Below are 25,031 nucleotides of genomic sequence, written 5' to 3' on the forward strand. Positions count from 1 at the left end.
TTGCAGGTCGCGGCAGAGCCCGTAGACCCGAACTCTCTTGGTAACTGGCCTGCTGCAGTTCCAGTCTGTACCAATTTGGATTACGATGTGGACTGTAAGTTAATACCTTTCTTAATATTGCCGTTCACCTGTGAGGATGCCACCTCAGCTAAATACGCGTTCTTTGTCAATTCGTGTTAAAAATATACTGCATTGTGGGGTTGTTGTTGTAGAAGTGGGTTGACGTCGGAGTCGGGGTCACCACCACCATGATTGTCTTCGTAATCTCTCTAACTGTGTGTGTCTGTATCTCTGTCTGTTTCTCTTTCTCCCTCTCTGTCTGTCTGTCTGCCTGCTGCCTGCCTGCCTGCCTGCCTGCCTGTCTGTCTGTCTGTCTGTCTGTCTGTCTGTCTGTCTGTCTGTCTGTCTGTCTGTCTGTCTGTCTGTTGTCTGTCTGTCTGTCTGTCTGTCTGTCTGTCTGTCTGTCTGTCTGTCTGTTCTGTCTGTCTGTCTGTCTCTCTCTATATATCTATCTATCCCTCTGTATCTTTCTCTCTCTCTCTCTTCTCTCTCTCTCTCTCTCTCTCTCTCTCTCTCTCTCTCTCTCTCTCTCTCTCTCTCTCTCTCTCTCTCTCTCTCTCTCTCTCTCTCTCTCTCTCTTCTCTCTCTCTCTCTCTCTCTCTCTCTCTCTCTCTCTCTCTCTCTCTCTCTCTCTCTCTCTCTCTCTCTCTCTCTCTCTCTCTCTCTCTCTCTCTCTCTCTCTCTCTCTCTCTCTCTCTCTTCTCTCTCTCTCTCTCTCTCTCTCTCTCTCTCTCTCTCTCTCTCTCTCTCTCTCTCTCTCTCTCTCTCTCTCTCTCTCTCTCTCTCTCTCTCTCTCTCTCTCTCTCTCTCTCTCCCTTCCTCCAAAAAATCATACGGAAGACGATGCCGAATACACTGAAGGAACTATGATAATAGGATTGGTGATGGGGAAGGAAGTGCTCATCTTTCAGGTGTCTGTGATTCACGCCACACCATACTCATCTAGATAAAGATCGAAGTGGATGATTAAACTTACTGGAAAAATAGACACGGCTTTCCTTGTATACTAAGAGTAATCTATCAGACATGTATTTCACCAAGAAAGAGTACATTATACCAGAGTGTGCAGCTTGGGGCCTTTTCTGCTATGGGTGTCTGTCACGGCGAAATTCCGTGATTACATCATATTTGGCGCAGATCAGAGGCGGGAAATGGCGTAGTGCGTACAACTGAGCTGCAGTTGTGCAGAAAGAGACCTGCTTGAATCCTGCTTGTACGCACTTCATCACTAAAATGATGTAATCACGGAATTTCGCCGTGACAGCAACCCATCCGAGCTGCACACTCTAGTTTTCATGCACTCTTGGTTTCACTCGGCACCGAATCTGCAGAGGGTGCATTATCGTAAAAAAAAAGTGCTTCACTTGCACCGTATGGCCATGGTGAAGCTGTCCAGAAGCCGGCCAACATTATTTCTCACTTTTGTCCCGTTGTATTTCCACCCTCAGACCCAGACATTGCTGGCAAGGACGTGCGAGCGTTTGTGATTGACGAGTAAGTTATTGCTGTGAAAGTTTTCATGAGACGGCGGACCAGTGTGCCCATCAATAGAATGTGCAGGGTATCATTCTGTCAAGCAAGCATTATTCTTATAAACGTCTTCTTTTTTTTTCTCTACAAAATCTACATATCTCCAGACACTGGAGTGAATAATGTAGTCTCTCTCTCCTTTAGATCCCTCTTTGCTGGATTCACTATCGCATACTTGGAGGTTTTCAAACTAAGCGCCGAAGCCAATTCTGCGTGGCACACACAGTTTAAGGCATTATCAGATAACCAGTGGCTAAAGCGATCCATGTAAAAGTCAAGTTTTTTACATCCTGCTTTGAGCTCCTTATGCTAATACTAGACTTAAGTTTTTCGTGTCGCCTTGCGATTGGCTGCTCTTTCAGGAACCCAGCCTGTTTTGCAAGTTAGTTGACGAGTACAGAGTGCCTGGGCATTCAAGCGCAGATCTCTTTGTACTACGAAATCTCTCAACGATTCTTGCTCAAGGGACCTTACAAAAGTCGCTCCCGTGCACAGGTGGTCTTCTTATCCGGGTCGTTTGAAATAACAACCCCTGGTCTTGGGTGAAGTGGTCCTCTGGGATAGGTGGTCGCCTTATAATAATGGTCACCTTGAAAAGTGTTTACTGCGTATGTATCGAATGTATGTTAAACTGATGTTTACTGGCATTTCTGTCTAGTTTACGGTTTGCCGGCAAATCTTCGTTGTTGTGAGTGTGTCTAACTGTTCTGATGGCTGTTCAGCGGAATATATCTTAACAATCCTGACTTCCCCGCTGGCACTTTACATCGGGTAAGTGGACCAGACCGCACTTCAACTATACTGTAAAAGCCGTTATTCTAACGAGGCGCATATATAACGATTTCCCAAAATTGACTGGTTTACGTGTGCCAAAGGTAACGATTCTCACTCATTCTCAACGCTCAATAGGACAGTATATGTATCGATTTCTGTATAACGATTTCTATTTTAACGACAGATTTCTCCTCGTTAATTCCTTAGAGTTAGCACTTCGTTCTATATATGGCTTTTACAGTAGTCCATTCGTCTAGAACAGTCCCACTTGCATTTGAAGATCTTATTTTGCCCAGATTCAGGGTCTAAATCCGAGTTTTGGACCTGCTCCTCGTTACACTTTGTCACGGTGTACATGTCTGAATTTTGTAAGACCTGGCTGAATTTCTAATTCCTTGCCCGGCCTCATACATATATGTCGCAGGAATAATTGCATGGATCGCACAATGCAGAATGTATACTTCCTCCGCACTACCGCCACGTGCGTACGCTTATCTTTGGAGCAATGGTTTGGGCCATTTGTTTTCCTAAAACTGGCTACGTTGCCATTGCAGACAGGAACCGTATTTATTATTTGAGAGGCATAGTTGACCAAACAAAAACTTTTTTGACGGCTTTTCTCCTCCAGTGGTTTTTGGAGCTATCCTCACTACATATTTGCAATGATCCAAATGCGTAATTGCTGGACAAGGAACGGTATCCTGGGTGTGTTTATGCATCTAGAATGAATGTATGATTTTTACGTGTGAAGTATTGTCTCATTTTGCGTGTGTGTGTGTGTGTGTGTGTGTGTGTGTGTGTGTGTGTGTGTGTGTGTGTGTCTGTGTGTCTGTGTGTCTGTCTCTGTCTGTATGTGTGTGTTTGTTTGTGTGTTTGTGTGTGTGTGTGTGGGGGGGGGGGGGGGGGGGTAGGTGTGTGTGTGTGTGTGTGTGTGTGTGTGTGTGTGTGTGTGTGTGTCTGTGTTTGTGTATGTGTGCATGCTTATGTGTATGTGTGTGTCTGGGGAGGGGTGAGTACGCTCGTGCATGCTTGTGTGTGTACATGTGTATGTGTACCTGAACATGTATGTGTTTTATTGTGTGTCTTTGTGTGTGTCTTTGTGTGTGTCTTTGTGTGTGTCTTTGTGTGTGTCTTTGTGTGTGTGTGTGTGTCTTTGTGTGTGTGTGTGTGTGTGTGTCTTTGTGTGTGTCTTTGTGTGTGTGTTTGTGTGTGTGTTTGTGTGTGTCTTTGTGTGTGTGTTTGTGTGTGTCTTTGTGTGTGTGTGTGTGTCTTTGTGTGTGTGTGTGTGTCTTTGTGTGTGTCTTTGTGTGTGTCTTTGTGTGTGTCTTTGTGTGTGTCTTTGTGTGTGTGTTTGTGTGTGTGTGTGTGTTTTACTTTGACTGTAAATATCGCAGCCTGCAGAGAGAGCAAACACGCCATTGGAGGACCAGCCCGGAAGCAGTCACGGAACACACGTTTCAGGTACATGTATATACAAGCCACATCACTACTAAAATACTTCTTCTGGAAAAATCTTCCTGACTTCCATGAGCCTACAAATTGAGCTGTGAGAAATAAATTGTTCGTTCAGCAATTCCCTTCCTTATTTGACTGAGTTGGCATAGGATACCCGTATCATCTATCAACCAAAGTAGTCAGACTTAGAAGTAGACCTGCCACTGTATATAGACCGTCATCTAGAATTTGATTTGTGCCTGTCTGCCCAAATCACATCAAGTTATGATTATTAAGATGCTGGATTCGTCCAAACAGATTTTGTGCGCATACAAGTGAAGAGCTGAGATGCCCAAACTTGATAAACGTCAAATTTGAGAAAGCAGATTTTCAACTCAGAGTATTCTGCAAAGGTCTAGGGGCACCAGCAGGCAAAATTTCTAATCTAAAATCTGACCAGAACCATTTCAAAACTGGAATCCAAGTATGGATTTAGATACAAACCGCAAATAAAATATTTCCTTTTTAGCCATTATCCGAAAAGTAATAAATGGATTTCGCGGGTTTTGCATAACAGCTCTTTAAGTGTGGAGTAGTGCGGTGTGGTGGTGGTTGTTGTGATCTGTGTGTGTGCTTGCGTGTGTGCATGAGTGCATATGTGTGCATGCGTACGTGCGCGCGCGCGCGTGTGTGTGTGTGTGTGTGTGTGTGTGTGTGCGCATGTTTGTGTGTTTGTTTGTGTGGTTGTTTGTGTGTGTGTGTGTGTGCGTGCGCGCGCGTGTTTGTGTGGTTCCATCGACCCATACCACAGTTGTGGCACAATGTGGTGCAGTGGCGTTATGCTAATGCCAAGTCAAGGCAAGTCTTGGCCAGTCGAGTTTGCGTGGTCACAACAATGTGTGGGTGTAACTCTGTACACAGGTTGAGCCGGTGCTTATAATTATGGCTACTACAGTCCATTCATAAAAAGATGGGCTCTGGCTCTGGCGAGCTCCCGTATTTGGCGATTTTCGTGATTTCATCGTACACAGTGCAGTGCTGCGAAATTTGAAATTTGAAAAAGGGTCCAAAAAGGGTACCTGAACTGGGGTTCGAACCGCACAATGCACTGTTGCAGACTGGGTCAAACGGCCTGGATTTTCATAGTTTTTCCCAATTCAATGCTTTGAAGGCAAAACCTGGCCGAAATCCTATTCTTGTTATGGCTTGCTTTTTGGAGAAAAAAACTTCAGAAACATAATTGGAAGAGGATTCCATAGAGGATTGCAGAAATAAATTCTAAAAAAACTCAACGTTTGACCCATTTATGGCCGAAAGCTAGAAGTTCATTTTTTCTGAATGGACTGTAGTGGATTTAACCCTTTCACTGCCAGCTGGCCACTCAAGGTGACAAGGCGCTCCCTGCCAGGCTGTCAGCTGAGCTGTACACCCCCTCCCTGCCAGGCACTTTTTGCCTCCAGCTCGAAAAATCGAAAGGCCAACTTCTCATGGATTTTTTGGTACTTTCTGTACGGAATATCGCTTTCCAAAGTATACATCGTAGGTAGACAACTCATAAAGAAAGCCATTGCCGTAGAAAAAAATCGCAAAATCCGAAGTACAACCGTGCTGGGCGCTCTAGCGCCAGCCGCTGTGCAAAAATGCATGTCATGTCATGCGAAAGTGCGCCGTGCGCCGCATGCGCTACATACACTATGTACACGATCGGCCCGGACACTCGCGAAGTAAAGTTAGTTGTTGTTGTTTTGGAGAGAGAAGCAGATCCTTTTTTTGTTAGCTGGGATTGAAAGATCTGCCAGTGGACCGGAGAGCTACAACACTGGAAGCAGAAGAGATGGCGTGCGGAATGTTCTCGGTCTTCGTGGCAACAGGACTTCAGTTGCGAGAGACTTTCGTCCTGTTGTTGCGGACGAAATTCTAGTTGCTGCCACCAGAAAACTCGGAGAACGAAACGATCGTAAGTCGTTTGGTGAAGCAGATCGTGTCGGTGAACAGCTGCGGAATGTTCTGCCGCCATGGTGGTCGTTTGTTCTCCTGACTAGCAGCAGTCCGAATACATTTCGACTTCGGAGAGTGAAGCGCTTCCCTGTTCCGTTGACAAGCGTGGCGTTCGCGGGTGTAATGCACTTTCGCATCAGCTTGCAGTAGATCGTCAGGTATTGAGCTTGAGGTAGGTGTCGTTGTAGAAAGAATATAATTATGTTGTAGCTGACATACCTGTAGTGTCTCTTGACTGTGCTGGTCGCCATTGTAACGTGGTAGTTCTTGGAAAAGTTTAGTTCTGGACTCGGTGAGCGCCGCCAGCGCTGTTTCCGCCAAGTTTGCAGTGAATGCGTCCGTGAGGAATCCGTCGTGTGGTTGTCTCTACCCGTGACTCCAACCGCCTATCGCAATGGATAGCCGCCTGGAGTCTTGGGCAATGGCTAGGCATCAAGTCTGAACCAAATGTCATGCTCCTTGCAATGAAAGTTGACGGGAAAGAGAAAAAAACTGGCACCGACTCAGCAAGGTGGAAGTGCGTGAGAACCGATTTCTTCCGCGCCGCTCGGCTAAAAATCAGATGCGCATTTTCAACGACGCTGGTTCGATTTTTTTCAAATGGCAACCCATGCTTCTGGCAGCGTATTTCGATGGGTATGGACCTCTTCTAGGGCCTAGTGGCCCTCTACCACGGCTAAACATCTCCAATAGTCAAAAATAGTGGCCCAAACTGGGTGAAGTCTGCCTGTCGACAAAAGTCGACGGTGGCACTGGGGACTGCATGTTTGCTTGTCGACTTTCGTCGACAGTGGCACTCAGAGTGCATGAATGCGCTGTCGACTTTCGTCAACAGTGGCAGTGAAAGGGTTAAGCACATCAGTGTTAAAATCTCCAAGCGCAAAAAGTCTACAGTCGTTGCGAGTTACGCTGTCAGAATGCTGACTTTGCAGGTCCCATTTCACGAGGATGTTGAACTGCTGTGACCACATTCTTGACTTTAAACCTCTTCTCCTTGTTTCAGGTATTATTGGGTCGCAAACCTATGGAATTGCGCCTGGCACTCAAATTGTCGTCTACCGTGGGAACAATCGATTCCTCATTGGCTCACTGTAAGTTTCTGTATAGGTAGTTAGTGGGATAAAGTAATGTCAACTTGTGCAAAAGACATGCACTTGTAATTCCACAAAAAGGTGTAAGCGAATTCAATTTCAAAAGTAGTGCCGCAATGTCCGCTGCAAACACCCACCCTATTTTTGCAAGATCTGCTGGCCTGCACGCACTGACCCCATGCACTGCCACCCCTACTGTACGAAAGTGCTTCGCACACTGTATCGCGAACAGCGCTTTGCTACGGTAAACTATGTCCATTTTCCTTGTTTCAAAATCTCGTTGGGCACTAGCTGCGAGCTAGCTCGTTGTGGTTTCATGATGTTGGTGGATTATTTCGCAAATCCAAAAGGGAGTTTCTTCCGAATAACAAGGTAGCGAAGAACAGAGTATTGCAGGAGCCAAATACACTTCTGGTGGTGTTTTAAGCCATTATTTCCGAATCATGCAAAGCGCAAGCTTGTGGTAAAGGCAATGGTTTTTCTCGACCACTTCAGAATTTTCAACAAGTTAGCAGCGACTTTGTAGGTGTAGCTTCTGTGGCATTCCCCCTGTTCGCCTTGCAACTGCAATACTGCGACCGGCCAGGTCGTCGAATGACGCTTCGTCAGAGCAATTACCATTCCGTTCTGAAAGCGCAACATCGTCACATTCGTGGCGCTGCAGGAATAATTTCATGGTTTGAAAACCAGATGGACTGCACGGCATTACCACATGGAGAACAAACAGATGGATTGTACGGCATTACCACATGGAGAACAAACAGATGGATTGTACGGCATTACCACATGGAGAACAAACAGATGGATTGTACGGCATTACCACATGGAGAACAAACAGATGGATTGTACGGTATTACCACATGGAGAACAAACAGATGGATTGTACGGCATTACCACATGGAGAACAAACAGATGGATTGTACGGCATTACCACATGGAGAACAAACAGATGGATTGTACGGCATTACCACATGGAGAACAAACAGATGGATTGTACGGCATTACCACATGGAGAACAAACAGATGGATTGTACGGCATTACCACATGGAGAACAAACTAGTAGTATAATAATGAAGACGACTCGTTTATCGAATAAAGGGAAATCTCAAAAGAAGGTTTTCTTTTGCAGCAAGATAATGACAATCGCTTTTGCACAGCCTGCGGGTATGACATAGGCGGTGTAGGCATTACAGTCGTTCTCGTACGCATTCGTCCTTCATACCAGCTTTCTACAACTATACAACCTGAAAAAGATGAAAATAGTATGGACCCGCTGGGGTGGGCGTTTGCTGCGAAGTAGTTGTTTGCAGAGAACTTTACGGTGTATGCATCGACGCACTCTACATCAGTATTGTGGAACTAAAGCATCTTAACTGAATGGCTTCCTTCCCTTCTCTTCAGCGGTTGATGTAGGATTTTTGGAAACGTTCGTTTCTGAAAGACTGGTGTGGTTATACACTAGGGTTACTTTCGAAAAGGAATCCCTTTTCTATTGAGATTCTGGAGCATCATCCGGATATCAATATCTTCTACAAATGGCTAGTGAAGGCGCTCTCACAGCTGAACTGCTAATCTGGCTGTGTCTGCACAAAGGCGTACAAACAATGTTGTATACACCCTCTCGCACATAGTCTGCGCTTCGTCTGCTGAGCTTTCACGTACGCACTTTTTTCTATGCGAAAGAAGTCGTGGCGATCAGTCACTGGAATTACGGAACCGCTTACGTGCGCTAGGTATAGAGCAGAACTGCTTATGGGCGCTTTCAAAGGTAAATCAACTCCCAGGAGGGCGCCACTCTGCACATGGGGTCTCTGATGGAGGAAACTCACGTCACATGTTTCAGGTACGTTCTCGTACCAGGTTCAACGAAGGATTGTGGCTGTGCCATACGAACATCTGCCATGATAATGCTGGGAAATTACATGAGCAAAGGGAGTTTCTATCATGTAGTGCTATGTTGTTTTTATTACTCCGTTGCTTCTTAACAACGGGCTGGAAACGTACAGCGGGAGCAGTGCACCAAGTGATGTGAGTTTTGACCGTCGGCAAACCGCATAGAAAGGGTACCAGGAGTTGAACACTCTTGGGAGCTTTGAGTTTTGACCGTCGGCAAACCGCATAGAAAGGGTACCAGGAGTTGAACACTCTTGGGAGCTTAAATACTTTTGACTCAATGTGTACACGTGAGTCACTAATGAATCGCTAGTGCATCGCCGTGCCGCGACTTTGTCAAAACATCTCAACTGATGATTTGATCACGTAACCCTTTATACTTTCAAGTATGTTCTTCCTATGGAACACAGACAAGACCAAAGGAACGAGCAAAACATTTGAGCTGTACGCGGCTTTGCTGACCTCATCAGGGTGACGTAGTGCACGAACCGAGAGAGGGGGAGAGAGAGAGAGAGAGAGAGAGAGAGAGAGAGAGGGAGAGAGAGAGAGGGAGAGAGAGAAAGAGGTAGATATAGAGAGGGAGAGAGAGGGAGAGAGAGAGAGCTGGATTGTCCATTCGGGCTCTGCGTGTGCAACTTGTCTGGGCGGTTCAATAGACAATTTTAAAGTCATTTATTTTCTTTCTTTTGTGTCTCTGTCCCCTCATCCGGGGAGATGTGGAGAGAGAGAGAGAGAGAGAGAGAGAGAGATCTCTGTCTCTCTGTCTCTCTCTCTCTCTCTCTCTCTCTCTCTCTCTCTTTCTCTGTCTCTGTCTCTCCCTCTCTCAAATAATTCACTACACTAAACTGCTGATAGAAGAGTGCAAAGAAGAATATATAAATACACCAAGGATAAAAAGAGATCGATTTAGACAGTTGCTTGGGAAGAAGTTCATTTGAAGTTTGATTGACTAAGGATATAATCTGTCCCTTCATTGCTTCCCCTGACTTCTGACCAGGTCCATGACTAACGCGTTCGAAAACATCATTCGCCGCCATGCTGCAGCAAGTCAGAATAGTCCGGCTAAATTCGTGGTGAAGTAAGTGCCTTTACCTTGCAGTTATATATTTATACTGGTGTTGTCTTGTACATCTAAAACTTACATTACACAACACGAGAAGATTGCTGAGTTACTGGAATTAAGTTAATTAAAAAAATGTATGGCGTTCTTGGCGTGCAGTAATAGACAGCATAGAGCGCCGCAAAGTGCAAAAGCTAGGACACATCCTTCGAATGGACCACAATGCACCTGCCGTCAGGGCTATATCATGCTACGTGGAGCATTCCCGCATCTTCCAGGTCGTTTGGCAGATTGCCCGATGTTCGTGAAAAAACATGAAATTCTGAGTTGCAACAAAGGTTCCCCTTTCTTCAATGTGCTTTCAATGTTTTCAGATGTGCAGCTCAAAGCCAACTGCAGGGCTGCCACTTTTGCAGGGAGAATAATCTGACGGGGTTCGGGGTGTCCCCCGGTGAATTTTTTTAGGAAGATGGCTTGCTGTTGGGGCCCCAAAACACATTTTTAACTGTCCAGACACATGCAAGCACGCGTGCATTTTTACAGCTACATGTACATGTACATGTACAATGACCGGCCAAACGAGACCTGAAAGCGCCAAATGGCCAACTGGACTAAAAAGCGCTCAAAATAAAATAATCGGTTGTCCCTCTTTGGGAACAAAATCGATCGGTTTGTCCGACAGGCGGTCAAAAGTCGGACGATTTCCGAAAAATCGGAGCAAGTGGCAGCCCTGCAACTGGGAACCTATCCATAATCTCAGATTTTGTACGACCCCTTGCAGTGATTCCTAAAGACCAGCTTCCTGAAAACGCTCATTTCTGGTTCTATGGCGTGTTGGTATTGTCATAATTGGCGACAAAACACAGCTCGCATGCAGTCCATGATTTAGAACGCCTATGGGGTTAACGCGTGAGATTTACATGTTGTGAAGCTGAAGACTTTTATCCCTTTCATCTCACGCTTTGCTGTCCTGCTGTGTTTTTCCCTGTGATGAACAGCATGTCTATGTCATTCAATAGGTTTAGACCAGCAGATGCCCGCCCTGCAGCAAAAATCAACTACCAAGTGCCGGAAGTCGTGCAAGGTTTAAGACAGCTGAGCAGAACGGTAAGTGCACGACTGTGATTCTCAGTCTTGCCTAGTTGATTGTTACACACGGAGTACGTCTTATCGATGTGCAGCTTGTTCAAACTGACACCCTTATTGTTTCGGGACTATACACCTTTTTTTTCAATTGTTTGTGTGTGCGAGGGGTAGGATTGCCAATGGAATGTATGGAACCACACTAAATTCATAGACCTTGTAGAAGATTTTTCATGGGGTCACTATTCAGTCGTATAATATTATTCTGACTGTGTATCTGTTGATTTTGTGTGTAGATCTGTGGATAGTGCATGTGTTTTAGCCTCTTTTTTTAACCTGTGGTCACTGCCCAGGCAAATATCTGTCAATACTGTCTGTGCACGTATCTATAATGCCTGTGTATCTGACAATACTATGTGTTACTCTGTTAATGCTGCATGTTGATATGTGTTTATTTTATCTTTTTTGTTTTTTGTTTTTTTTTGTACTAAGTACACAACCTAGTTTGAAGAAGGGCTGAGGCTTCCTGCAGCTTCATCTGTGAAAAACCAAGTGCCGAAACGTTGTAAAAATAACGGAACTGGTTCGGATGTGATGTGCAGCGCTATGGGAATGGGTGTGTCCAACCGAATTCTTTACACAACCTACTCGTCAGAAGGGGAAAAGACAACATAGTATACAATAACAAAACAGCAGGGAGAGTAGGGGCTGCAAAGCAAGCCTGTTGATATACTGCGGGTGTGTCTGTCTATACTAGCATGTACTATCTTTATACTGCAGGGTATTTATGTTACAATGTCGGCTGGCAACAACAACTTGCTGTTTCAAGCAGATGCTTGCAATGGTCTTGCAGTGACCAGCCGTGGAAACACTCCACAGGATCAACTGTAAGCCATGCTTGCTGCTGCGATCGCTGGTTAATAATAGTTACGATGATGGTGATTGCCGAAGGATGCACCCAGTGTGCCGACAAAGCTCAACACCACGGAGGCAGAGTGTAATACTCCGGAAGTACTCATTCCTTGGTGCTGACCGCTTTAATGTGTTTCCCGAATCGTTTAGCACTAATCCTAGCCCATGTGCAGAATTTGAGAACATATGCAGCTCCTGTAGTTGCAAATCTCTATGCTAAAGCTGTATGGACTTTCACATTGCTGAGAACTCTTTCTTGGAGTTTCATTCTTGTATTTCCCCGTGTATCCACGATCTTTCACAGGATGGCAGTGGGAGCCCACCAAGCCAACGAGGAGCGTCAGCCTCACTCCAACCAAGGACCATGTGTTGCGGTTTATGCCCCTGTGAGTTGCACCCTCCTGTTGATCAATGTCTGAGTTCAACCTGACTTTAAGTCATAATTTGTTGAATCCGGACATCATCACCTTCTCCGCCAGTGTAATATAAGGCTCAAGAGTGCTGCAGTAGAAATCTGGATTTGGTTCTTGTATGAAGGCATGCATATTAAAAGTGGTCCATGCCACATTAGAATGCTACACCTTGTGGGAGGGATTGGTCAGGGTCCTCAACTACAGGCTGTGAACAGCAGCATGTTACGAGAGCTCATGATAACACTCATCGTGCAAAGCCTGTTGAAGAGCGGATCTGAAAAAGGGGACATTTTTTAAGATCTTGCTACACCAGGGCAGACAGGTTGAATGTCATTGGTTTCAAAGCCTGTTGTAAAAGTCCACATCTTCGAATATGGTTTTAGTTAGACATGTATACACTATGTTATGTTGTGTTCAAGCCGGGCTAACGCGGTTTATGTACTAACGAATTATGTACTAACCGACAAATTTTTTAGGAAGTCACCACGTTTCGTCCGGGACTTGAGATTTATTATGCACAAATGGGGTTTATGTACTAACCGGACTCGTATTAACGGGGACGACCTGTACCCCTTTCAGGGGGGGGGGGGGGGAGGTGCACGGATGGCTGGTGCATGTCATTCATGGGCATTATGTGCATGCTCAACCTAGGTGGACGTTTTAGCCCCCCCCCCCCCCCCCCCCCGTGCCCCGTGCCCCGTGCAAGGTTCTTGCCTGTTGCCTACCATGCACTATACAAACTACCGGGATTTCTGGTAAACCCTGCTGTGTCATTGTTCATTTCATCTGTGCCCAGGGTCATCAAATTGAATCAACCATCGCCGGAAACAATCATGGGCAAAAGACGGGAACGTCGCAGGCTGCTCCTCATGTTGTAAGTATCATGCCAAATGTGCAGTGGTAATGTGTTTATTTGTACGATTTAGATTTAAGACTAGTTCACATTCGACGGAGCGCGGCGGGATGCGACGTAATGATCGACGGGAAGCGACGGGACGGCCTGACGGCGTCCAATGTGAACACCACGAACGGGAACGCAACCGTACTACGGTACAGATCGTGAGGCGACGGGAAGAGTTGGATCGATTCAACTTTTCATACCCTAGACGGGGACACAAGCGTACAAAACGGCTGCAATTTGAGTGTGAACAGGAGACGGCATCGTGCGCCAACTACTCCCGATTCGTACTTGGAACTTTTTAGCATTTCGAACACTGTGCTTCCCATGATAACTCACAGAATGGCCATACCGACTTGAGTTGAACTTTAGCAAGATAAGATATCATGTCGCTTATTGTATTTAGGAATAGTTCAGGAGCGTGACAGACGCACTATTCTATCATTTCCTGTGGCTAATATTTGGATACCACACTTTTCAGGGCTAATATTTGGTGTTCATGAAAAAAACTGGTATAATAGACTTGATTCCGCTTCTTTCAAATAGAAATAATTTAAAAGAATTCGTGAGAAACGAGAATTAGGTCCAAAATTCACCCCGTCACGGACCGTGCCTTATGACTCGCGCCGTTCGGCATTAGACATTGCAACAACTGTTGCATGTCGTGTCGTACGAATCGTACAAGATATTACAGCTCACCCAAGCCGTCCCGACAGGCCCTTACGTCAGCGTTGCGTCGAATGTGAACTAGGCTTTAGAGTTGCACTCGGCTAGTACTCACATGATGAACTCCACAAACCTCTGGTATGGGCGAAAATACCATCACGATCAATAAATAAAAACTGGAACGAAAACCCCAAAGAATGAAAATAACCCAAAGTTAAAGAAAAGAACCCAACCAGCCACACACGGAGCACATAAAAGGCACCAGCATAAATACGTAAAACTCCTCAAAACGCGTAGCAGTGGAATCCATTCATTTAAACCGGAACCTGGCCTCCCAACACAGCCAGTGCAGCAGACGAAGCACCGGCCTTCAGAACTACGGGACGTCCGAACAGCTTCCTGCTGCCTCGGACACACATACTACAAGAACTAAGTAGCGAGAAAGACAACTTACATCGAACATAGGCCATGACGTGACAATACTGCTCGGACTTCTTTGCTGCCAGAAGAGCGGCCACATGATGACGTCTTTTTTCTTTCTCGTGGCGTTGGTTCACAGTGCTAGGCGGTGCAGATCAATTTGAACGAGCATATGGGTTGAATACCCGAACATCAAGAAGGGTTCGCTCGAATTGACTGCCCCACAAACCACAAGCAGCCACAACCAGTCGTGCATGGCGCTCCACATTAGCAGTGCGATATCTCAACTGCTCGCCAGTCAACGGCTGCAACACAGGTTCAATGGAGATATTTGAGCACAAGTAATCCAACAAATACGCTGTTGTGTCCCGGATAGTGTTACGTTTTATCGACGGTAAACCTCCATGGGAACAGGAAAGCGAGTGCGTCACATTGACTTCATGGCCACAGCAGCCATGAGATGGAAGCATTGCAGCTGCCCACCCCAAACGGGGGCCCAACCCATTCCCAACCTCCTGTTTGCTGAGACTAAATCCATACTTCCCTATTGGGTGACATGTTAACCAGTTCGACGATCCCTTCTCACGCGCTACATCAATGCTTTTGAGCAGGGCCCCGGAGGAATTACTCATCACAGCCCCCCTCCCAGCAATCTGTGCCCGACGTGTCGCCGCCCTCGCATCAGCCTTAGCCGTACTTATTAAGTCAAAGCACTTCCGAGGATCCTCTCTCCAGCCAAAATCCTGTCGGTGAGGGACTCTGTGATGCGGGTTGGAAGAAGCAACTTGCGCGCACAAGGTCCTTGGATTGATGAGGCCCAATCCACCCAGGCGGCAAGGAAGCTCAAATCCGCTGCGCAAAAGGTTGCCTAGTGAAGCGCTGCAGGTGCGTTATGGGATAAAATTGTTGGGTATGGCATTCTAAAGCGGCTCCAGCAAATGCTCCGGCACACTCATTACTCGGCAAAGGAACGTCCATTTCCCTCATGACCCCAAAGTAGGTACGGGTTACTGCACGAGTACGAGGGCAGTCCCGAGGAATCCTGCGGCAAAGGTTGAACGAACAACGGTTCTGCCCTAGTATGAGTGACTGGTACGTCTTTCTCGTGTGCATCCAGGCCAAAGAGCATGCATGCACCCGCGCTCCACACAATCATGTATGTAACCCGCTCTTGCCATTGTCCTTGTATGTACGAAGCATGCGCCAAGTTCGTGAGCCAATACGCGCAGTGGATTCTGTTCCTGCCCGTCGTCAAGTGGCGATGGGCAGTGGAATCCATTACTGCGCGTCGTCCCTAGGCATGCTGTGTGCTCTAAATAGGTAACCAATGATTTTCTTCCGGATGGTGAGGGATCCGGATAACAGAGGACCAGATAAGCGAGGTCTGACTGTAAAATATACTTGCTCTCTGTTAACACCTACTTTGACAGGCAGGCATCATCATCCGCGCTCTAGTTGATCTACCAGCAATGGCAGCTTTGCCAACACCTACTCAGATGAGAGCCTTTGTGCAAAGACTGTAAGTATCCTTATGATTGCATGATGGAATAAGTACCTGTATGATTTCATGGTGGTATCCAGGTTTGTGTGTTGGGTAAAGTATAACACACATGCACACATGCCCGCACGCACACGCACACACATCTCACCCCACCTCAAACCTGCCTATTCTAGACAAGGCTGCGATGCAGCGTTCCTCCTTTATTCCCAATCGAACATGGTTGAACAAGCAGTCACGTGCTCCTGGGTGCCCAAATCACCTGGTCACCGCGCCAGCAGGCGACAACTTTCACACCAAGGTTCAACTCGAGTTCAACTCGAGTGACAGGACTGCACCCAAAAAAGGTCAAACAGGCTAGTAAGTTGTACCCTGCAGGCACGGTGACCAGGTGACTGGTGTACGCAGGAGCAGGTGACCGCTTGTTCAACCATGTTCGATTGGGAATAAAGGAGGAACGCTGCATCGCAGCCTTTTCGGACCAAAACCAGTCGACTCAGCGTCCAAAAGACTACAACATATGGGCCAATCGCGGTCATCCGTGCTTTTATAAGAACGAAATGGCGCTTTTAGTGACATTTTGCATACAAATCCCCATCTAGTAGGGCGCAGTCACCCAGTTTCGGTGGAAGTGCGCGAGTTCGATTGGGATTCAAGTAGGAAGGGAGCGTCTCAGCTTCCTCGGACCAAGACCATTCGACGCAGCACCCCGAAGACTACAACTGGTGATAATTTGATTTTAGGGTATACTTCCCCTTTAAGGCATTCTTTCGGAGTATTGCTCTAGCCGCGGGAATATACCTCACCTACGCCATTGACTACAAAATAGTTAATCTAGCCAGACGTGGGTAGAATGCAAACTATAACAAGAAAACCACCATTATCTGATGTACTGCTATTGATCCATCACATGCTGACATTTTCTCCTACTGCTTCTAGTGCCAAGCCTGATATTCTTCCCAATTCTGCTCGGGCTGAAGCCCATCATCAGTTGGCCAATGTACTGCCCGGTACAACTACAGGCCTTGCTTTCTACTACTGCACAGAGCGTAAGTACACTGTTGTGCTGGAGATGATCATGGTCTTAGTATGCTTGAGTAAGGGTGTACCCACCCAGTCACAGGAACACAATTTGTCAAGGTCATCTAAGACACTCATTGTGCTGTTCAAGTACAAGATGATTACAGGGTTCTGATTTGGTCCTTGACTATATATCCATGCTAGAATGAATTGAGGAGAGCTAAGCTGATCAACAATATACTGTATTACCTATAGTACCCGACTGCGATGTATTTTCTGGGGTCGAAACTTACAACACTCATGATTTCCGAAATAAAATTGAACCCACTCATGAATTTCGACCACAGACAGCTTGATGACCTCCTATATTATTATAGTTATTGAGGAATATCTATAATTTCATCGATATTATTTTTTTTTTAATTTTATTATTTCAACATCTCCTGGCTCGTCAGAAGACTGCCAATATATATGAGAAGTCGGGTGGTAGCCAACCACGGCGAACTGAATAATAAGGAGAGAAACAAAGAGAGTACTGCAAGGGGAGGCATGACGAAAATGGTGAGATTATTTAGGACGAAGAAGCTGAAGCTTGAACTCCTTAATGTCTCTGCATGCTTTAAGGCTAGTTGGCAGGGAAGACCAGAGAGTGTACGCAGAGAAGATAGGAGATTTCAGAAACAGGGAGGTATTGGCACGGGGTAATGAGAAGGAATGACGTGTTGATCTGGTGGACACAAACCAGTTATACTTAGCAAAGTGTTTGGGAGCCAGGTCTAATAAGATCATGTGTACAAGGATGCAAAGATGTTGCTGGTGTCGCTCTAAGAGGGGAGATACTGAAGCTAAGCTGTAGAGACGTTGGGAGGAGAATGTTTGATTTTTGCGAAACAGGATTTTTAGAAGCAGACGCTGGTGTATTTCCAGAGTTTGAACAAGGGCCTGAGACAGACCGCACCACGCTGTGTCACAGTAATCAAATATAGGTAGAATATACGACGTAAAGAACAATTTTCGGCAATGGTCATTGAAATGGTGGCAGTGAGGTTGCAACATGCCAAGGGAGGAGCTAGCTCGCTTGCATACTGACTGGACCTGTGGGAACCAGGACATATGGCTGTCGAATATAACACCAAGGTGTTTGTGTTCATGAACAATTTTAACGTTAGCATTGGCTCCTGGAAAGTGCAACGGCTGAGTAGGCGGCGATGGGCTGATGAACATTGCTTCGGTCTTCGCGATGTTGGGCCTCAGCTTCCAAGCTTCCATCCATGCTATGGTGGAGTTAATGCCGGTCTGCATGGAGGTAACGAGGTTGGACGGCGAGCTGTCAGAGCACATATCATGAAGAACAATAAAGATAATACCAAAACCATACCCATGGGTCCGGTTGAACCCCATAACACGGAATGAGGGTTAAAATAGCGATAGGCAGAGTGAATTCTGCCGCAGTTTTGCTCTACTATTTTCTAATATGACCCTCTAGATCCGGAAAGGGGGCTTATGTTTTTTTGCGCAGTGTTGAGAGAAATGCATTTGAAAGTTGAGTTTTCAGTATTAAATGAAGCAATGTATAAAACACTTAATGACACACCCATAACTGAAATTGAACTCGGATGGTGAGCCAATTAAATTATGATGAAAGAGGAGAAGGACAAAATATTACGAGGTATGACAAACTTTCCACCAACGTAACCAGATCTTACACAGTTGGCGAGTGCGACAATATGGCACAAAACTGTCAAGGAGTACTGAGACATTCGGTGACTTGACACCTAGCTCCAACACTTCTCCAAGGTTGCGCCTTGGAGAAGTGTTGGAGCTAGATGCCAGGTCGCCGAATGTCTCAGTACTCCTTGTCAGTTTTGTGCCATATTGCCGCACTCGCTGACTGTATAAAATCTGGTTACGTTGGTGGGCAGTTAGTCATAACTCGTAACATGTTGTCCTTCTCCTTTTTCACCATAACTGAAAGATAACTATTTTGGACTTAGGGTTTATTTCCAGAGTGACCTGCTGGGCTACAGCAATGTCACGGTATCATCCTCATCATCATCGTTCGGCCTACCATCGTCCAGTTAATGCGATGAGGGAGTTGGCCATTGTGGAGAGCGGCTTCTAAGCATGTGATTGAGTGGTCTCTGCATGTTGATCGGGTAGCGGAGTTCCATCACTGACACAGTGTGCGGGTATTGCATTATGAATTGGTTGAGTAGATAGTTCCGGAATTAATTCCGTGTTCGATATTGTTTATTTTTTACATATTTTTATTTTATTTTATTCGTGTTCGATATTGAATTTTAATTTTAATTTATTTATTGCTTTTATTCCATTTCACATTTTTCATTTGTGTTGGGTTTAACTACTCACTGTACTGATACATGGTGATGATTGTGCTTTGCTTTGCCCGTAAAAGAGGCCTTCACTCTCTAAGAATGCATAAAAAAAATCATCATCATCATCATCATCATCCTCATCATCATCATCATCATCATCATGAGAAAAGCCTCTTTTACGGGCAAAGCAAATGTATATCATTACAATATGTAAAGTGAACAGGGGAAATCAACACAAAACCAACCGGAAAATGATGAAACACAAAAGCAGTCAAGGAAGTAAATCAATACAAAAACAAGCAATGAACACAGAGTAATAAAAGGGGAAAAACCAAATAGCATTATATTAAGTTGAGGCCAAAGGCAGCACCCTACTCCGCCTGGCGGCACTGGGCGAGAAATGAGTTCGGCTGTCGCCTCTTGCCGTACGAACCGCGGCAACCGCGGAAGCAGGTGACTGCCCATCGCAGCAAGCAGAAAGACAAACGGGTGCGTAGTATGCCCATTACTAGTGGGTACTTCAGTTCAGTATGGCGCTCAACAAACAGGGAGGCCAATGATTTCAGGAATTGAGTAGTTTCTGGGCCACTAAAGCCGTACGTCGAGAACACAAGTGGCGTGAAGGAGCCGCGCTCCACGTTAACCACACGGCTGGCGTATTGATTTTTCTTGTTTCGCTCGTGAGACTTCAGCTGACTCAGGGCTTGTGATCGAGACAACACAGACGCTGCGGGATGAGTGATCCGCACATCAAAGTAAGCGTCCTGTTGCCACGACCAAAAGCCGCGAGCCCGCACATCCAGACGAGCTTCTGCGCATCGGTTGAGGGAACGACCACCAGGCAAATGCTCACTGCTGCAGGGCAATAGCCGGGGCTCCGTCTCTACGTCCACCACTCCAGCCTCCCTCAGTAGTCCAGCAACCAAGTCCCGCACCTCATTGTGACGGGCAATGGTATAGCCGCCAGTGGCACAGGTAAGTGCATGAGCGGGGCTGAGAGGCACACCACAAACACATGAATCGGGTAGCCCACTCAACCTCCGCCCATAGCGGATGCACAGGGCATCACGGAAGTCGGATTTCTTCAGGATGGTTCCATCTTGCCACCGCGGGGCAACAGTCAACCATGACGATACTCCCTTTTCGGACGCGATTTCAACAAGAAATTGTTGCTCCGAGCTCAAGTCCGCCTTAATGTCTTGTTGCCGGCTGCATAGGCTCCGCATTTTGCTTGTCCGAGTCGAGCGTGCCAGCTGGCGGGTGTCCCCAACAGCATCGCGGACGGGATCATGATTGGAGAGCCTCACTCGGTCGGCAACCTCCTGGGTTGTATCACGGGAGCCCTCTGACTGGGCAGTATCCGACAAATCGCTCCTTGCCATATCACCAGGCACGCTTGGAGGGTTCGCATATGTGCCAGTCAACAGTAGCTGAACAAGAGGCTTTGTGATGCTCAAGGATGCTGCGAGCTCTGCTGGTGCACTATCCTGCAACAGAGGGAGGGCCAAACCACCAAGACGCACTGGAAATGACATCAGCTCTCTCTCAGGGCTACCAGGACGAACGCCATCCCCCAGAAGGGCAGGTATCATGCAATCATTGATCCTCTCATCAAGCTCGGCCAGTATCTCAGCCGAACAAGGTGAGCAACGCAAGTGGTATGTCCATGTGGATGACAGACCCTTCGTAAAAACGGTGTATGCGGCCTGAGGCTGAGTGACAGCCATCCCCGTCAGGGAATCCAGAACCTGCTTCCATTTATCCACCTTCCTGGCCATGAAGGCAGAGCAGAACTCCTCACTGCCAATCGCTCCGCCGAGGTGACGGTTGCCGCTGGTCTTGATGGTAACTCCAGTGGCGGAGAAGAGGCGCTGGGCCTCTTCCTCATGCTCCGGCTTGACCAGCAACACTGATTTCTGTGGGTTTGGAAAGTATCCATAGTCAGGGCCCAGTTGGCTTATGTCTCCCCAGTATGTGGACAATGAAGAAACGCGGCCACCTGCAGAATCGTCGTCCGCGTACCAAACCTGAGCCACAGATGGATTGGATTCCTGGAGGCGCCGAATCATCGGGACTGTAGCGATACCATACAGAGCCATGGCCAGCGGATCGCCCTGGCAAGTACCCTCCAGTGACTCAATCTCCCCGCCGCCGGAGACGAAGAGACGAATTGAAGAACTGTACGTGTTCTGGAACACCTTTGCCATAGCGGGGCATACATAGGGCACGTTATGGAGGGCCGCGTTTCTATTCAATGAATTGAACGCATTCGTAGCATCTACAAACAAGATGCCTTCCGTGTCCTCTCGTGCGAACAACTCCTGCATTGCATGAACCCCTGCCTCACAGGCAGACGGCACCCCAATGCACAATTGCATGGGAGCAGTAGCACGCAGTACATCGGACTCAAGCACCCGCATAACGGCACGACACACAAGCCGGCGGAACACTTCACCCACTGCAATCGGCCGCACACCTGGGTGTTTGTCCAGTGGAATAAGTCTAGCGGCGGTAAATGCGGATAGGTGTTCCGGATCCAAGTCCTCCGAGCACAGGCATTGGGCAAAGCTGGCAAGAGCAGTACAGAGACCATCCGACGATTTGCGATAACAGGTTAGCATCCGGCACCACGCGTCAGAGTCCAGACCAGATGGGCCCGAGGACCCCTTCATCTGTCGGCCCAGACGTCGGATGAGCTCCGGTGTGATTTTCTGGAACACTATACTGTTGATTGGCTCCGGGTCGCCGGCGAGAAGTATCGAAACCGGGGGCTCGGCAGCAGGTGGATGTTTTTGCAACAGTGCCTCCTTCACGGTAGTTCCAGTTTCTTCGTCCACTACATCTGTCATACCCAGCACATCATTGGAAGAATCACTGGACAGGTAGCGAATGGCAGACTTAATTTTTCCCGAAAATACCAGGTTGCTGAATGTGATATCACTCTTCTCTCCTCCACCAGACGAGGTAGAGTACCGGGGCTTGAGACGATCCTGAAGGGACTCTCCTTCAGTAGTCAGATCATCTATTCGGCCAGATTTCCATAGAGTGAGTCGACGCCGTAAATGGTCGCTATAGTTTGACATCATCTTAGAATCATGCGGACGCTGGAGAAGCAGGTGGCAGGCAACACCGACGGCCTTCCATGCATCATCATCATCATCATCATCATCATCATCATCATCATCATCATCATCTGCGTTGCCGAAAAAATAATAATAGTAAAATCATAAAATATTGCCTGATGATCGTAGAAATACGTGAAACTCAGAGTTGTAACAAAGCTTCCAAACTCTCTATTGTGTAAAATAATAAATAAAAATAATAAACGGCACTATGCAGCTGTGTAAGCAGTAGATGCACAGTGTGACTGCCGGTATAGATAACTCAACATGTTCAAAAATGACATAATCCCCTTCTTAGATATAGGGGCTCAGTAGTATTGGCTCATAATATGATCGTTCTATCACCGTCGTGTGTTTACACCGTTGTAATTATTTTGTATTTTCATGCATATAGATGTGTACACCGCCAAGCAGAATCCAGTCAATCATGGCCACAACCCTAAACTTGTGCACAAGGTTGCGCCGGTTTTGGTTGTCGTCCCTCCAACCGAAGGCACATAGTGGAGTCTGACGCCAAGTAAGTAGTGTGCTTTGTTTCATTTGTTTTCCACTTTCAGTAGTTCAAGTGAAGAACTTGACTATGTGCTCATTAGAAAACGGCGTATTTTCTAGTGTCTTGCGCAGTTCATTGCATTTGTGTTGGTGAGCACTGGTGGCCTATGTCTACGGCCAAGCAATCGTGTGGGCGGCCAGCGGGCGTGAAGAATCATGCGAGCTCAAATTGCGTAATCTGTGACTCGTGCACTGCATCCACAGATGACTGTAGATTGGCTTTATGTGTTTATGTACTTCCACCACTGACAGCACGCCTCAACTTGGGACATGCTTCTGTCTGGTGGAGGTTGACCGTGGTTGTGCTGAAACTTCTTGACTTGCAACCCAACATGAACACAGATTGACTGGAAACTGTTCCCTATGCGTGGAGATTGACCAAAGTTGAAATCACAACCTGGGAGCATTTTTAGTTAATTCGTTAATTCTACCAAAGGGGTGGGTTGAAATGGAGAACGTGAACTTTCCTCTGCACAAAAAATGCACATAGTGCACATATTATGCATTTCACGCCAGGATTGCTCAGCCTCGAATGTGCAAGTTTTCCGCCGAAGTAGTCGAGCAGCCAGTTGGATTCTTGCGTGGGACGTCAACACGTCAGTTTTTTAATAAGCAGTACAGAGTGGAGGTTGAGCACCAAAGGTGATTGAAATTTCATGTAAATCCAGCCTTGGTGGCACACTACCTGAGTCCTGTATCTGAAGTGCTGTTCGATGAATTCCGGTGCCATGAGTCAAGTTAGCGCCTTACATCTTTTTGCAACCCAGTGTTCTCAGGTCCTGGGCTGCCCAACGTCCAGTGTACTTGATGGAGTCCATTAGATTTCATGACTGTATCCATACTTTACCGTGCACATCCCTGTAGGTTTGTTCGAGTCTAGAATGGCCACCCGTATTGTACACTAGGGGCAAGCTCACTTGCTATGCCCTGCTATTTGTCTGAGTATATTTCCCCTGCCCGTCTCTGTTCTTACTGCAGACTGTAGCAAGTTGTATGGTGTTCCCGCTTTTCAACCACACTCAGCCAAAATGTCATAACTCTCTCTCTGTCTCTCTATCTCTCTATCTCTCTATCTATCTATCTATCTATCTATCTATCTATCTATCTATCTATCTATCTATCTATCTATATCTCTCTTTGTCGAGCACATCCATCTGAATTCTACTTCTTTTCTTAACTCTAGTCTCTACTTTACGCCTCCATCTTCCTACCCTATAATGTGAGCATACAATGGTGAACATCACGATTTGTTCTTCACATGTTTTCATTGTCCATGGATGAGATGAACCCTGCTTCTCTCTCTCCGATGTCTTGTCCATTTCCTTCTTTCCTATTCGCTCTTCCGTTTGTTTGGTATGTGGTCCTTTTTCAGTCCCCTTTCTTTCTATGGACTTTGAGTCTTTTGTAGTTTCTGTCATCTTGTACCTCCGTATTTTCTAGGCTCCTTACTCTTCGGGACACTCTGCTCCCACCTTCCTACATAGCTCTACTATTTTAGCTGCTTGTGTCTCGCCATCCCTCTTGTTCGCTCTCTTCACCTTCAACTCTACATCTTCTTGACATTGGCTCGGTCCATATGAAGTTGCCTCAACCAGATCTCCCTGCTCACTGGCGCTGTGTTTATCTCCTGGACGCCCGCACTTCTTTTTTTGCTGTTGTAATTATAATTATGATGGCCTTCACAACCCCTCCTTTTTCCCCAATTCCCCTTCCTTTCCCTAATACCTCTTCCCCGGTTCCCCTCCGTTCTCCCTACAACCCCATCATAATAGCGTTAGCTGAAAAAAGATTTTCCCCGCACCACAAGGTCATTATTGGCGATGTGTTTCAGTGTGTTGCTGTTACTACCAGCCGTGCTGTGCGAGTTGCATCCTCCAATGGGATTATGCGTGCTACGTGGTTGTGTAGCTATGTCCTGTGGGGCAGTGGCGATTGCATGATTAGATTTATGTCAACGCGCAGTTGTTGGGTGTAATCGCCCGCCAACTACATGTAGTTACTTTCGGTGCACACATTGCGCCCATAAACTGTACCCCTTACCAACCATCACAGCATCGTTGGCATAACCTCTATAAATAAAGCCACTTTTCCGCTTGTCGAAAAAAAGAACACATGAAGAAAATAATCTTGAGAAGGCGATGGATAAAACTACATGACTACATGTATTCTTATGCGTAAGTAATATGCGTAAGTAATACATCTATTAAGCTCACGTTTTTAGCCACGTATTGGGCTGCACAGCGGCGGGCCAAGCCCGCCGCCGCGCCGCC

General features: G+C 46.6%; 1 protein-coding gene across 1 annotated transcript in view; it reads left to right on the forward strand.

The window, feature by feature from the left end:
- Window positions 1–24,567, forward strand: part of LOC135825266 (uncharacterized) — a gene marked incomplete in the record, with an annotated part of 38,884 nt that extends 14,317 nt beyond the window's left edge. Inside the window, 14 exon segments of the mRNA XM_065338006.1 lie at window positions 26–94; window positions 1,509–1,554; window positions 2,313–2,361; window positions 3,759–3,825; window positions 6,800–6,887; window positions 9,779–9,859; window positions 10,840–10,948; window positions 11,705–11,811; window positions 12,141–12,222; window positions 13,046–13,123; window positions 15,664–15,752; window positions 16,671–16,780; window positions 22,604–22,726; window positions 23,740–24,567. Of these exon segments, the coding sequence (XP_065194078.1) occupies window positions 26–94; window positions 1,509–1,554; window positions 2,313–2,361; window positions 3,759–3,825; window positions 6,800–6,887; window positions 9,779–9,859; window positions 10,840–10,948; window positions 11,705–11,811; window positions 12,141–12,222; window positions 13,046–13,123; window positions 15,664–15,752; window positions 16,671–16,780; window positions 22,604–22,710 (1,082 nt within the window).
- Window positions 24,568–25,031: the final 464 nt, after the last annotated feature.

Source organism: Sycon ciliatum, chromosome 9, assembly GCF_964019385.1.
Source record: "Sycon ciliatum chromosome 9, ocSycCili1.1, whole genome shotgun sequence".
Classification (NCBI taxonomy): domain Eukaryota; kingdom Metazoa; phylum Porifera; class Calcarea; order Leucosolenida; family Sycettidae; genus Sycon; species Sycon ciliatum.